At 46.0% G+C, this 16,206-nt stretch overlaps 1 protein-coding gene across 6 annotated transcripts in view; it reads right to left on the bottom strand.

Moving 5' to 3' along the window:
• TENM3 (teneurin transmembrane protein 3) overlaps window positions 1-16,206 on the bottom strand; it is a 1,236,182-nt gene that overhangs the window by 157,614 nt on the left and 1,062,362 nt on the right. For all 6 annotated transcript variants that reach the window (XM_085641875.1, XM_085641876.1, XM_085641877.1 and 3 more), the window contains 3 exons: window positions 15,246-15,456; window positions 14,189-14,290; window positions 13,799-13,993 (listed from right to left, as the gene is read on the bottom strand). In XM_085641875.1, coding sequence (XP_085498001.1) covers window positions 13,799-13,993; window positions 14,189-14,290; window positions 15,246-15,456 — 508 coding nt within the window. The remainder of the gene's footprint in view (window positions 1-13,798; window positions 13,994-14,188; window positions 14,291-15,245; window positions 15,457-16,206) is intronic.

Below are 16,206 nucleotides of genomic sequence, written 5' to 3'. Positions count from 1 at the left end.
CCCCCTGCATCATCTGAGGTGTTGGCATCATCATCATCTGCTGGAGTAGGTGATGGTGTAGGAGAGCGGTGTGGTGGGGGAGGAGGAGGAGGATGAGGAGGAAGAGGAGGAAGAGGAGAAGGAATCCTTAATGGAGAGGTAGCGTATCTAGGGGTCGTTTCTTGATGCTAAGCATTAAGTGACCAGTCTTAGGATCCTTCACAAGAGTCTTTTGGGTAGGACCTGGGCGGAACAGTTCTTCTGTGGGAGGCAGATCCTTTGGAGTCAACGGCTTCGGAGCCGTATGCTTTTTCGGCGCCGACTCGGTAGCGGTTCTGGGTTTGGAACCGTGCAGTTTTGCAGTGTCTTTGTCCGATGGAACCGGTTGTTGTTTTTCGGTCCTGAGGTATTCGGCTTTGAAGAATGGGAGTCGGGCCCTTTGGTGGCTGTTTTTTGGATGGCTCCGAGGGTGTTGTCGGTGCCGAGGAACCAGTGCTAGCCTTCGACGCCGAGTGCTTAGATGTCGAAGCAGCGGTCGGCATGGATTAGGAAGAGGACGTCTTCTTTTTCGGTGCCTGTGTATATTTTTCAGCACCGAGGGTAGGCTGACTCGAGCCCGAGTCACCTAAAGGCTTTGTAGGCTTCTTTACCAGGCCCGAGGGCGGGGCATGGGAAGCAGTCTCTCGTTGTGCACCTGGGCCCGAAGGTGAAGGTGGTACAGAAGCCTTTTTTGATAGTGTCGAGGGGGGGGTTGGGGTCGAAGTCTGTACTCACGGCCCTCTGAGCTGGAGTGAAGTCCTCGATGTCGAAGTCATCTGCTTCGGAGGCGCTGATGAGGCCTTCTTCCACCCGACCTTGCTCTGGAACATCGACGCCTTCTTGGAAGATGTCGTCGGGGATCGAAGATGACGAGCGAGCCATTGTTCTTCTAGCTCGTCGGTCCCGGATCGTCTTCTTGGAGCGGAAGGAGGCGCAAGCTGGACAGTCTCTGGCCTCGTGCTCCGGTGAGAGGCAGAGGTTTCACACCTCATGCAGGTCGGTGTGGGGAAACTTCGACCCACATCGAGGACACTTTTTGAATGGCGTCCTTTCCATGAGCCAAAGATGAGGCCCCAGTAGCCCCGAAGGCCTTCGTCGACGACCGGAATCGAAGACTTCGAAGTTGAAGAGTCGCGTGGATTGGGAAAAGGCGATCGAAACAATACCGTCGAGAAGGGAAGGATTGCGCATCTAAAGAGAAAACCGTTAACGGTTCAGAACTGGAGTGCGAGAACACATCCGAGCCCGGTGGTGGAAAAAAACAATCTGAGGATGGAGCCGATGCCATGCGCACTATGATCCAAGGGAGGAGTCACCTACCTTGTGACTTCCAAAGACTTTCCAAGACAAAAACAAGTGCAAACATCTGGGCCCAACACCAGATGGCGATCTATGCATAGTGTGTAATCTGCAGCTCATATGTGGGACCAAAAGGTCCAGAGGCCAATCTCATATTCATTCCTTCCCAACACCATGTTTAATACCTAACAGAGGGTAGATTCTCATACCAGTCAATATTCTTATTGTAAACTATAAAATGACACCTTCTTCGGAGACAGCAAGGAAGGAGTGGATTTCAAAGAGTAACTAGAGGTGTTTCTCAGATTTCTCTCAGTTTAAGCCCCTGTCCCAGCCATATTTGGTACCATGGAACATGGACTTGGGTAGAAGAAGCAGCTTTTCCACACTTTAAACTGCAAGAGGGACCATGTGGCCATGAGATATGGCCATAATGTTCCTCAGATACAGCAAACCTTTCACCCACACTAACAGAAGATGTCAGCTGTGAAGTTAAAAGGGAGCCTGCGGCGGATACCTATAGCTTCTACCAGTTAACTTCTTGGAAAGACAATGCCATAGTACAACTCCCTGGTAGATATGGAATAAATCTACAGCTATCAGAGTGTGAGACAGTGAGTCACTTTGTAACATATAGGGTATTATTTGGTCTAAAAAGGTAATGTCATCCATTTTATATTTGTATGTGTGTACAAGGAGGCCTCGAACATAAGGATTAAACACTGAATAACAAATGAGGCAATGACCACTAATTACATTGTGTCAATGCATGATAATTTAGAGGCCTCCTCATTATAAGTTAAACACTTAAAGTTAAAAAGTAATATAAACTTGTATTTCAAGAGCTTCGAGTACCAGAATAAACTTAATGTACAGCTAAATTTGTCAATGTACCTCCATTGATGTCCTAGCAAACAAGCTCAGAAGGGAACAACCAGAAAATATACAGTGTTTAAAGAGTTAGTGGCCTATATAAAATGTTTTAAACACATTTACCTTATAGCTTTAAATTCTTTTGAGATTGTGGTGTGGTGGCCCTGTGTGGCCATCACCATGATAGCAGGTTAACTTTCTATCCACAGATAGTGAAGTACTCATAGATAGGACAGCACATGTTGTGTGTGTACCTCCACATATGTTTAAAGAGAACAAGCGATAAAGACACTAGACCTGTAATGGAACAGTTGGGATGAGGGATGGGTGTATCCTAAGCTAGTACTTATACTTAATTAAGGAGGCATTAAGCCAGTACACGGTTTGACCTGTTGTCACGTCTAAGTCACTATTTGTACAATTAATGATGGCTCTTAAGCTGCACGAATAAAGCAGCAGTGTAGTAAAAGTGATATAAACTTCAAAGAGTCATAAGACATGCATGTAAAACATGGACGGTAAAACATGGACGGAATTGATCTATTTCAAACAGACTTACTTGTTTTGTTTGTAAAGGTGTGAAATGAAATCAATTAAATTTTAAAGAGGAGTGGCAAAGTGCTGAAGATGGTGATTAAGATCTAATTATAGCTAATGTATGTTCAAAATGCAGTCACATCAGAAAGCAAAAAAACAAAAGGTGATCAGAGGATGCATGCAAATAATACTAACAACTGGCAATCACTCGGAGTAGCGTTCCAACCCATCGTTCTTTAACCGATCATGCCACCTCAGATTTAGACCCAATCATACGGAAGCAAGTTACACACAAGTGAAGAGCTCCACTCGGAGTGAAACATGTCTTGGGCTGCTTGTGTTCTGGTTCACAGAGGGCATGGCTTGGCAGTTCGGGCTTGACTGTTCCTATTGGAGCAGGATCAAGCCTTATTTGCATATGGCTAAGTCTAATCTAACGCGGCATGGTGGGTAAAAGAACGATGAGTTGGAATGCTACCAGAGCAATTTCCAGTGGTTAGACTTATTGCAAGCAGCCTCTCATTACCTTTTGTGTGTTTGATGTGCCGCCTTAAATGGCCATGGGTATGTCCAGGCGGGAGACTATTGCTCACTCAGGTCGAAACCCATCTTTTGAGTTGCTTTAGTTCTGGTTCAGAGAGGACTTAGCCGTTTGGGCTGGACCGTTCCTTTCATAGCAGGGTCAAGACCGATTTGCATATAGCCGATTATAATCTGAGGGTGCATGATGGGCAAAAAGAACGATGGGTTGGAATGCAATCCGAGCGATTGCCAGTGGTTAGACTTATTAGACTTATTATAATTTTTAATCTTGTGCCCGCTTGCTGTTTATCACAAACTTTGGCACTGGGCACGTGTAGGATAAAACAAGTGTTCTCCGTGTTGCTTCAAAGCAACACAACAGAACGAGGACTGGCTTCTCTGAAGGATTTACTATCAGATGACCTGATTGGTTCCCACAGGCCTCTGGCAGCCACAGATCGCCACATTTTCCAGTTCAAGAAACAAATGAGTTGCATACTTTCTGCCTGTCTTAATTCACTCTAATGTGCTTGAGATGATGAGATTTAATTCAGTAATTTGACTCAATAAAACTTTACACTTGTAGGGTCAATGGTCTGAAAATTTAATTCCGCAGACTTAATTGCACTGCTTTGTACATGCTGATCAATAAAATCAATTGATTGAGGAAGGAGAAGGGAACCTCTCCCTACTAGAAAAATAATGGGCTTCACTTTACAGAATGGCTTGGTGGAGATCCTCATTACAACTTGAAGCACAAACATACATCTCTTTTCACTGTGTTTCATTTGGATCAGCTTGCCCTACTATTGTTTACCTTGAAAATGCTACATAAAATCTTTCAAGGACAGGTGCAAGAGGACAGCATTCCTTCTGTAATGTGGAAAACCACTTCCGTCTATTCTTTGTGCCAGCCACATAAAGCAGCCCCCAAACATCTCTCCAATACTACAGGTTAAAAAGGCAATAGTTTCATGGATAGCAGTAGTCTATCTAGGAGGTGAAATACTTTGAGGAACTGTGTGATATGGATTCGATGCAGAATTAAATTGAGGGCACGCCATAGTCAGCCTAAGAAACCATATTTCAAAAATATAAGTGTTCTAGTAATAGACTCTGCTTGGTTCTCTAGGCTGAGAATGGAACGATTGCACATAACACTACCCACCTAGTCACTTATGCTAAGTCGCAGATGGTCTTATAGCGACATTAAGACGCAGGCATCATACATGTATTTTTACAATAATGAGAGGAAACCCTTAAGTTACAATATTTTCCATCCCCGGCACTGGTGATGAAACAAACTACCCTCCTGAAAATACTTCCAAGTTGATCTAATATGTGCACCAGGAACTTTGGCCCAATCCTGCGAGTAGTAATATTTCTATGCACTGGCAGAAATTATGAGAGGAGAGAAGTAGCATGAAATGAATGGGAAAACACACAACCAGTGCTCTGCGGTGCTCTATAGGTACACTGAAACACACAGCCTTTAAACAAAAGGGTACAATCTCACTGTTGAGGAGTGACTTTTATTTTTTACAAACACATTTAACTGTTATTTGAATGAGGACGTTTTGGGGTTGGAGTCTTGGAGAGAGCAGAAAGGCAGCAGAAAGCAAAATTAAGGCAACAGAGGAATGCAATAATCAGAGAAGGCATAAAACTCTGAAATGTGTGTGTTAAATTTGCAACGCCTTGGGTGAAAAGGAACAACAATCAGATGACCTGGCCCCAGAAACAAACAAGACACTGAAGAGAGAGTGGATTTTTACTTTGTTCTTGTGGACAAAGTGATAGATGGTAAGTACTGGGCTAGTACCCAGGGTTGCGCTACATATGAGGGACAACATTGTTCATCAATTAACTGAGCTCTGTTACTTCACTAGCTGCTGAAGTCTAGAATATTAGAACAGCCACGCAGGAGATGCTTAAAAGTAAGCCTCATGGTAGGCCCAACATCTACTGCTGTCTACACACTGGCCGGACAATTAGTTAAAATTCATCATCTGGAACTTCAGCTTGAGTCACACCACAGTCCCGAAGAGACTGGATCACCGTACCAAATGCTCAATGTCATTCATCAGCAGACACCTCCATACCTCGGGAATTGGCCACTCATTCAATAAGCCAAGAGGCCATTTTCCACTAATGAAACTGCTATGTTTAAGACTCTTATTTCGAAACTAAAGCCTGTTCTCGCAGTAATGGCTGTATGGTTTAGAATACTTATGTATCACCATGAAGTTGTTTAATAGTGACATCCCACTGACAGATGTACATCACTTTCAGGCTTTTCTGCTTTGAGGCATCCTAGACAACAATGATGCTCAAATTCTCATCTGTACACTAATCTCCAGTCTTATCAGTGGCAGTGCAAGAGGCTTTCCTAGCAGGAGTCTCTCTGTCCTTAGTGTAATGAAAGTAAATGCGATTCGCATTGGAATATTAAATGTAAATGCTTTGTTGTGTTTTTTTTACTGCACAAAGACTTTTTAATTAAAGAATTTTGTTAGAATGTATAAAATTAAGGATGAGTGACGCTACTCATAGAAACTTTGCAGATGTTTGAAAAACTCAGAAAATGCCAAACCAATAAACAGATAAATAAATACATTCAGTCTCTATTATGATGATTCGCTGCTTACCAAAATATCACCTGCAATGACCGCTATCACAAGTGAGTCCGGGTTATGAAGGGAACAGGAGTAAGGAATATGCTACTTACCAGTATGCATCTGTTCTTGGCATGTAGAGCTGCAGAGTTGTACACTTAGCATAGGTCGCCATCTGGTGTTGGGCCCGGATGTTTGCAGTTTGTTTTTCTTCTTGGACAGTCTTTGGAAGTCACGAGTTTGGTGACTCCTCCTTCGGTCCGTACTGCGCATGGGCTTCGGCTCCATCCTCAGATTGTTTTTCGCCAACAGGGAAATGATGGAGCGTAGTAATAACAGTGAGAAACCCATGTGTTGTGTCTAAATAAGATGTACTGGAACGGATACAGGTAGCCGGGGAGGCGGGTGGGCGTGTACAACTCTGCAGCTCTACATGCCAAGAACAGATGCATACTGGTAAGTAGCATATTCCGTTCGAGGCATATGAGCTGCAGATTGTACACTTAGCATAGATTATATAGCAGTACCCAACCTTAGCGGCGACCACCGGTATCCGTTGCAGCGGTTTGAAAAAGTGTCTTTAGTACAGCCTGGCCCACCCTAGCTTGCTGCTTGGAATGCACATCTACACAGTAGTGTTTTGTGAAGGTGTGCGGTGTAGACCATGTGGCTGCCTTGCAGATGTCATCTAAGGGTATATTCCCTAGAAAAGCCATAGAAGCCCCTAACTTTCTTGTAGAGTGGGCTTTAGGGGGAACAGATAATGTTCTCTTTGCCTTTTGATAGCAAATTTGTATGCATTTTACAATCCACCTAGCTATCCCTGATTTTGAAATGGGGTTGCCTTTATGTGGTGGAGAGAAGGAAACGAACAATTGTTTAGTCTTCCTGAAGGGTTGCGTTCTTTGTATGTAATATAGTAACGCCCTTTTTACATCAAGTGTGTGTAAGGCCCTTTCTGCAACAGATTGGGGTTGCGAGAAGAAGACAGGTAATTCCACTGATTGATTGAGGTGGAAGGGGGAAATGACTTTGGGCAGAAACTTCGGATTTGTGCGAAGTATGACCTTGCTGTGATGCATTTGTAAGTAGGGTTCCTGTATGGTGAACGCTTGTATTTCACCAACCCTTCTAAGGGAAGTGATAGCTACAAGGAAAGCTGTTTTCCAGGTGAGAAACTGTAGCTCACATTTGTGCATTGGTTCGAAGGGCGGACCCATTAGTCGTGTAAGAACTAAATTTAGATTCCATACAGGGGAAGGTGGTGCCCTGGGAGGAATTACTCGTTTAAGGCCTTCCATGAAGGCTTTAATAGCGGGCACTCTGAAGAGTGATAAATGCTGCCTGTTTTGTAGATAAGCAGCGATCGCTGCTAGGTGTAGGCGTATGGATGAATATGCCAGGTTACACCTGTGAAGATGGAGTAGATAGCATATGATGTGCTGTATGGATGCATCTAGAGGGTTGATTGTATTGTTACGGCAGTAAATTACAAATCTTTTCCACTTTGCGGCATAGCATGCTCTAGTGGTAGGGCGTCTGGCTTCCATGATGATGTTCATACAATCAGGGGGAAGGTTAAGGTATCCGAATTCTAGGATTTCAGGAGCCAGATCGCCAGGTTGAGCTGAGCTGGGTCCGGGTGCCTGATTTCTCCATGGTTCTGGGTTAGGAGGCATGGGGATAGATGCAGTTTTTGATGTGGTACCACTGACAGTTGTAGTAGCGTGGTGTACCACGGCTGCCTGGCCCACGTCGGAGCTACCAGAATGAGTGTGAGTGAGTGCTGTTGTAGCTTCCTGACCACTAATGGAATTAGTGGGAGAGGTGGAAAGGCGTATGCAAATCTGCCTGACCAGTTCATCCATATCGCATTGCCCTTGGACAATGGGTGTGGGTATCTGGCGGCGAAGCTTGGGCATTTTTTGTTTTCGTGGGTGGCGAAGAGGTCTATCTGAGGATGCCCCCACTGTTGGAAGAATGGGTAAAGAACTTGTGGATGCAGTTCCCATTCGTGTATTTGTTGCGTTTGTCTGCTGAGCAGATCTGCCATGGTGTTTTGTACGCCTGGAACGTGCTGTGCCAGGAGAAAGATGTTTTGAGGAATTGCCCATCTCCATATGCTCTGGGCTAAGCGGGAGAGCTGGGGAGAGTGTGTCCCCCCCTGTTTTTGGATATAATACATTGCAGTCATATTGTCTGTGCGAATGAGGACTGCTTTGCCCGAAATCTGTTTTTGGAAAGATTTTAGGGCTAGAAAGATCGCCAAGAGCTCCAGATGGTTGATGTGGAGCGATTTTTGCTGTGGCGTCCATAGACCTTGCATGGTGAGGTGTAGAAGGTGCGCTCCCCAGCCGGAGAGCGATGCGTCCGCTGTTAGAGTCACTTGAGGAACCGGGTCCAGGAACGGCCGCCCTTTGGAAAGGTTTGTGGTGTTCCACCACTGCAGAGAGTGATGTGTGCGGCCGTCCACCAACACCAGATCCGTCAGCTGACCCTGGGCCTGGTTCCACTGTTGTGCTAGGCACTCTTGAAGTGGACGCATGTGGAGTCTTGCATGGGGCACTATGAAAATGCAAGACGCCATCATTCCTATGAGCTTCATAAACACTCTTGCTGGAAGAGAGTGCTGAGGAAGGAATGTTTTGCGTAAGGCTTGAATGCTTGTGATTCTGGCTGAGTTTGGATAGGCAATACCCTTGGAGGTGTCTATAGTGGCCCCGAGGTATTGCTTTGTGTGAGATGGTATGGGGTGGGACTTTTGATAGTTCACCGTGAAGCCTAGCTGGTGGAGCAGTTGGATGGTGCTGTTTGTATGCTGCACACATTGGTCGTAGGACGCGGCTTTTATTAGCCAGTCGTCTAGGTAAGGGAAGACGTGAATATGTTGACGTCTGAGGTGTGCTGCTACTACTGCTAGGCATTTGGTAAACACCCGTGGTGCGGTGGTGACCCCGAAGGGGAGAACCGTGAATTGGTAATGTTGCCCGTCCACCACGAACCTGAGGTATTTCCTGTGAGAGGGGTGTATTGGAATGTGAAAGTATGCGTCTTTCAGATCCAAGGTTGTGAGAAAGTCTCCCTGGCAGAGGAGTGGGAGGACTTTTTGTATAGTGACCATGTGAAAATGGTTTGAGTGTATGTAGGCATTTAGAGGCCGGAGGTCCAGAATGGGTCTGAGGGTCTCGTCTCTCTTTGGTATTAAGAAATATAGAGAGTAGACCCCTAGATTTCGTTGGTTGACGGGAACCTGCTCTATAGCATGTTTTTGCAGGAGTGAAAGTACCTCTTGTTTGAGCAGTGTGGAATGTTCTTGAGACATTGGACGGTGCCTTGGTGGGATATTGGGTGGGGTAGATGTTAGCTCTAGACAGTACCCTGACCGAATAATTTGGGTCACCCATTTGTCCGATGTTATGGACTCCCATACGTGGATAAAGTTTTGTAGTCTGCCCCCGACCGGAGTGGAATGGTCTGGGGGGAGCGGAGGGGAGTCATTGTGCGGGGGGGGGTGGCAGAACGGGTGTTGTTGGTTTTGCCCCTGCCCTTATTGTTGTTACCCCTGTAACCACCTCTCTGATTGCCCTTTTTGGTATTTTGAGGAGGGGACTTGTAGGAGGAAGAGGCGTTATCGGTGGAGGAGCCTCTGCCTGTGCCACGAAAGGACGAGCGTCGAAAGGAACGTTTGGAGGCTTGTGTTTGGAGTGCCCCCATAGACTTTGCTGTGTCTGTGTCTTTCTTCATCTTTTCGAGCGCTTCGTCTACCTTTGGCCCAAAGAGTGTTTCCTGGTCAAAGGGGTGATTGAGTATGGATGCCTGGACTTCTGGTTTGAACCCTGAGATCCTGAGCCAGGCGTGGCGGCGAAGCAGGACACTGGTATTTATGGCCCTAGAAGCAGTGTCGGCTGCATCGAGGGCACACTTAATGGAGGTGTTTGTGATTAGTTTACCCTCCTGTATAAGGTCATGAGCCTTGTGCTTGTATTTTTCTGGAAGGTGCTGCATAAGAGCCTCTAGTTCGTCATAGTGTGCTCTATCATATCGCGCAAGCAGTGCTTGTGTGTTTGCAATGCGCCACATGTTTGCAGCTTGGGAGGCGGTGCGTTTACCAGACGCGTCCAGAAGTTTAGATTCTTTGTCTGGCGGTGGGGCATCTCCTGAGGATTGGGAGTTAGCCCGCTTTCTAGCTGTGGAGACAACTAGGGAATCTAGGGGAGCAGGGCCCTTGATGTAAGCAGGGTCTGTGGGTGCCGCCTTGTACTTCTTCTCTATTCTAGGGTTCAGTACTCTGGCTCTGACAGGGTCTTTGAACACCTCTGTAGCGTGCTTGGTGACACCCTTAAGCATGGGTAAAATGGAAGTGGATTTGTCTTGTATATCAAATGTATCCAGTAGGAAGTCTTCTTCTACTGATTCACTGTGCATGTCCACCCCATGGTAGTGTGCTGCTCTCTGCACTAAATGATGAAACCCTAAGGAGTCCTCTGGAGGAGACGGCCTTGATGGGTATAGGTCGTCCTGAGGTACATTGGGTATATCAGGGTTATTGTAATCCTCCCATGGATCTGGGGTCCCTGGTGGAGTGGGATCCATTGGGGGGTCCGCCGGGTAATTGTCCGGATCCCCATCATCTGGATCTGGGGATGGGGCCGGATCATAGTGAGGTAAAGGTGGCGGAGACCTGTGAGGTGGAGGCGGTGGAGGAGGTGTGGGTAGGGGAGGCGGTGGTGGGGAGGGCACTCTGAGGGGAGAAGTAGCAGAGTCCTTCCTTTTGGGTGGAGGAGGAGGAGCCGGAGCATCAAGGCGTCTTTTCTTGGTAGTTAAAGTCAAAAGCCCAGTCTTTGGATCTTTGGACAAAGTCTTTTGTAGAGGGTCTGGTGTAAACAGAGCCAACGGTGTCGAGTCGTCTGTCGGCACCGGTGATTTCGGAACCGGGGGTTTCGATGGTCTGTGTGCGCCATGCTTTTTTGAGGTCTCCGGGTGTTTCGGCGTCGAATGATGTTTCGGCGCCGGAGCGTCGGTGCCGACAGATTTGTGTTTGTGTTTGGTCGGCACCGAGTGTCCAGGCTTCGGCACCGGTGGTTTCGGAGTCGAGCTGGATTTTGCAGTCTTCGGTGCCGGATGCTGTTTTTCGGCACCGGGTGTCGGCTGGCTCGATCCCGAGCTGCCATGAGACTTTGGGTGCTTCGACACCGGGCCCGAAGGTGGGGTGATCGAAGTTTTGGTTTTGGTTTTGCCCAGGCCGGCAGGCGAGGGAGTAACCTGAGTCTCTTTGGTTTTCGGCGCGGGGGTGGGAGGGGGCATAGTACTCACGGCCCGCTGCGCTGGTGTAACGTCCTCCACGTCGGAGTCGTCGGCCTCGGAAGCGCTGACGACGTCTTCCTCCTGCTCGGTGTGTGTTTGCCCCGAAGCTTCGGCGTCGTCTCCGAAGATGTCCGGTGGAGCTGCCGAGGATGAGTGCGCCATGGTGCGTCGAGCTCTTCGATCTTGGATGGTCTTCTTCGATCGAAAAGACTTGCAGGCGGGGCAGTCTCTAGCCTCGTGTTCCGGAGAGAGGCAAAGGTTACACACCTGATGGAGGTCGGTGTGGGGAAATTTAGACCCACATTTTGGGCACTTTTTGAACGGAGTCCTTTCCATCGGCCGGGACCGGAGTCGCGGAGGGCCCGAAGGCCGGTGTCGATGTACGGGATGGAGAAAAGTGCCGCTTCGAGAGATGAAGATGATGAAGGAACTCGAAGAATCGAGGATTTTCCGTCGAGGCTGGAACCGTAGAAGTTCGAAGCCGGAGCACGAAGTATCACATCCGAGCCCGATGGCGGAAAAAAACAATCTGAGGATGGAGCCGAAGCCCATGCGCAGTACGGACCGAAGGAGGAGTCACCAAACTCGTGACTTCCAAAGACTGTCCAAGAAGAAAAACAAACTGCAAACATCCGGGCCCAACACCAGATGGCGACCTATGCTAAGTGTACAATCTGCAGCTCATATGCCTCGAACATCAATTTTCCAATTCCATGTTGTTTGAATTATCATTAATATTTGCAGCACCAGTTTTACCACATCACATAAGCTTGAGTTCTAAATAATTTGAATTGTTTCTCTGTCTCTTCTGGATGTCATGTGTATTTCTGATCTATCAGTAGTGGGTTAGGGAAAACGTCCTATTTCACATCCAATGCCTAGAGCTTCCCCTCCACAGGTGGTTCATTCTTCGCTTCGAGGACTAAGGCTGAGTCATACATCATTGTGCTAATAGAAATCAAAGAAAAGGCTCTTTCTCTTTCAGGAAATCACTAACATTTGACTAATTTATATGTCGCACGGCAAAATGTTCTCTATTTTAAGTGTATGGCTGTGCCTACACTCACCTTCTGGACTGAACACGTTCACTGGACTTTCTCCAGGTACGGCTGACGTGATCGTAAAGCAAAGAAAGACTTTCGCTTACTGATCAACCAGATGGGCAACTAAGCATTGTAAAGTAGCTGGGAGCTACAAATACCCTCTGTTTTCCAAGGGCAGGAGGTGCCACAGTCAAGACTGCTTTTTAGATCTCGTCTGGGACAGCACACACGCTCTCACTCACGAGAGCTACTGTATAAGGGGCTTGAAGCACACCCATTGCTTTTCATTAGTTGGCTTCATTGTCACTCTTGTTTGCTGCAGTCTAATTGGCCAGCACATGCTAGCTTCACTTCCTCTTCTTTTAGCTGGAGCATGGACCAAGTATTGATTGCTTCAGCTTGATTGCTACCCTTCCACTGATCGAGCCGTGATTAAGGCACTACTTTAATTTCTTCTTCCGTCGTCCCTGTTGAACCTCTTGCCATGTGTAAATATGTTTTAGTATGCCAGATGCATTTCAAAGATGCCCTTTTCTTCTTTGAAATGGATGTTTATTATGACAACAGAGGCTATCTGCTTTTATTGTTTCAGGAGATGCTATCTGCTTCCAGATGTATTTTCACTCAGACATGGACATTGGAGCAAGTGCTTTCTTTATGTGATAGGATTTTTAGCCATATCATATTTTTTTCCTGTTTCATACATAAGGGAGACTACCTGCTTTGCTCAGAACAGGGGAGTTATGCCAGGACCTAACAAGCAGTATCAAAGCCAATAAAGCCTCGCCTTTGAGACTGCGGGCTCTGCCATTGCATTTTGCTCATGCTGTGTAGCATGGGCAATTATAACTTTGACAATGATGTGTAGCATGCTGTATAGCAGTGTGGCTGCTTTGCAACATGGCAAAAAAACAGTATGATGCATCCAGCACTAGTGCATGTTAAAAAAAATGTGCACAAGCCCTGGCTGCATCATAGCACATTTTTAAATTACTTTACGCTGCTGTATAGCATGTTTACAAAACATTGCCAAAGCCAACAGCTCTCATAGGCGAGACCTATTGGCATTGCAAATGCTTGTTTGCCTGCAGCACTAATAATCTTTGCAAAGTTTCAGTCTCTAGGACCTTAGAATATGACGGAACATGAAGCGGCTGCTAAAGGGACTTTTTTTAATGAAGCAATGTCTGTCTACTTCCTCTCTATTAGAGCAATAGAAGCCACCACATGCAAACCCTAGCTTCAACATCTACTGCAAATGACAGATTTGAACGCAGATCTAGGGTATGAAGCATTTACCATTGATCATAAACACTATCCCCTCAAGTCTTAAGCGTCCACCAATTCTCCTCCTTATTGTAAACTTTCTATAAACACTCCTGGGTTCACATCCTTTTGTTGAGCACTCTATCACTATATATAGGTATGCACATATATATATATATATATACGCACACACAAACACACCACAGATCAGACAAAATTGTACTCGGAGCAAATAGGATGTTAGCAATTTCCAACACATCCAAATCAAGACAAATAAAAAACAATAAAAAAAAATTAAAAAAAGGAGTATCTTCCATTTACCGTCATCGCAGTTTTCTCCTTTGTGGCCAGAGTTGCAGACACAGGACCCCATCAGACAAATCCCACGGCCCCCACATGTCGGGTCGAGGCACTGTGTGTTGGGCACGTCGCACTCTGTCCCCTTCCAGCCACTGTAACAGAGACAACGTCCTTTGGAGTACTGCCCATTCCCACTGCACAACACAGGGCAGGCTGCTGTGAAACAAAACAGGTCAGGAGAATTAACAGGGATCTTTTCATAGCAATCATTTGAAAGAAGGGAAGCTGCCATGAAACAAGCCTTGGCAGTTCCTTTTCCTTCATTCTCTTTTTTTTTTATGGAATTAGTCACTACTCGTGTTGCTTCAGCCTAATTCATATCTATTTAACAAGAACGTCTAATTCCTATACCTCTTGAACAATCGGGACCCAGAAATCCGGGAAAGCAATGGCAACTTCCAGAAACGCATTCTCCATTTCGATGGCAATCTCGGGGGCATTCGACCACAGACTCTGAAGTGGGAGAAACAGGAGGCAAAATAAGATTATTAGACACCTCCCAATCACGGTGGTTCCTTGGGTACACCCTTTTTAAACTGCTGTGGGGACTGGCAGCTATTTCAATCACGGCAGCAACCTGTACAGCCGTCTGTAATCTGAGAGCAGAAAATACTCACCAATTTCCTGCAATTACTGCTTAGAGCATGTTATTACCGTCTGGTACAAAACCAGACATTTAAGGATTTGAGTATGACATGGCCATTCACAATACACATAATGCTGCTGGACGAGAAACACACACGACAACCTCAGCCCTCTGCGGCTGGGCGACCAGAGAGCTTTAATGAAGAACAAATTAACACGGAAGTGCTTCTCTCTGCACATGGCAATCACTATGCAGGACTGCAGCTCTGCATCGCTTATGCGGATTTATTAGCAGCTCTATATAGCGAGGGCCGTAACCCAGAGGTGTCGGAGAGATGTACAAATTGAACCCAAAAACATTTAGAAGGGAAAAAAAATGGAAACGTCTTATTTAATAAAATACACAAAACAGAATGTTCTCAAGGGCAGCAAATCTAGAAAAACAACATCAAAGCAATAATGACAAAAATACAAATGCCCCATTTTCATAAAGATGTAATGAGAGTGTCGACAACAACAGGATTCCAGTGAGCGAGGAACAGGTTATGTCTGAAGTTGGCAATGGAATAGACCATGATTCATCTCTCTTTTTGAAGCTTCCATGTTCATCCTAATCTCTCGAGGGGGTTCAAATTCCAGATGCTGGATGCACTTCCTTTGGAGGAATGTCAATGCATCCTTTGTTTTTGAAGGCTGCCCTTCCAAGGAGAAAGGGGGCTTGAGTGCCAACATACGGCATCTGCTTTTTCCAAATCTACAATGATCGTGCACATGGAGGGCTTAAGAATTTGCTTTCTCAACACCTCCAGAATTATGTGCTTACCTATAACGATGGTGTTGAAGGACACCTGCTCAGGGTTTTTGCCATCATTGTAGAAAGCCAGGTGCCAAATTCCTGCATCAAGGTACTGAATGAAACCAGCCTCTTGAACGTTAACCGATCTTGCTTGACGCTCTCCTCGATCCGCCTCAAGTAAGTTACGTTTCTCTCTTGCAATTAGTCGGCTACCGTCCAAAAGTTCCACAAAGTCGTACTGCAGAAACACAAAAAGAGTTCAGTGACAGCCTTTAAAATATACAAACAACAATTATTTTTAAAAATGTACATTCATTTTTTTGCACACATTGAGTTAGAATTGGGCTGTATCCTGAATCTCATGATTTGCTGTTTCTACTTTATTACCCCTTTAACTTTTAATCCACAGATATTTCTCTCACAGCCCTTTGTCAATCACACTCTTTCTCAATTTCTTGTTTATGTATCTCCTCACTGTGAGCTTATTTCTAAATGTTCTCGTGATAGCTGGGCCATTCGGGCTCATCAATGCAAGCAAGCTTTCTGCAATCTACAGCACCAACATATTTTTTCTACTACAGCATCATTTTTTTTTTTGTTTTTTTGTTTTTTTTTTGAAACCGTTTATTACATGTTAAAAAAGGTTACAGGTATGGGCCTACAACCATCCGGCCGGCCGCTAGAGTGGCAGAAGCATATGACATACCTACAGTAAAAGTCTCTTGGCGGTGCAGATCGGTAAATCAGGAGATATCAATGGCGCAGGCCACATAACTCCAAGCCCACAATACGGTTTCCTTTTTTTCCAAACAGAACAACACAAAAAACCACACCCGCAAGGCAACCCGCAATCCAAAGTGACGGCACGTGCTCCTTAAGTGGGGGATCCCAACCAGCAGCCAAACTCTGAAGAGGGGAATGGGAATAGATCAAGGACAGGGGAACCACATGCCCGCGGCTAGGGGAGGGGGTCGGCTAGGGGGACGGA

This window comes from Triturus cristatus, chromosome 2_2 (genome assembly GCF_964204655.1).
Source record: "Triturus cristatus chromosome 2_2, aTriCri1.1, whole genome shotgun sequence".
In the NCBI taxonomy this organism is placed as follows: domain Eukaryota; kingdom Metazoa; phylum Chordata; class Amphibia; order Caudata; family Salamandridae; genus Triturus; species Triturus cristatus.
Note: the sequence above shows the minus strand (reverse complement) of the source record. Positions and strands in the feature narration are given on the sequence as shown.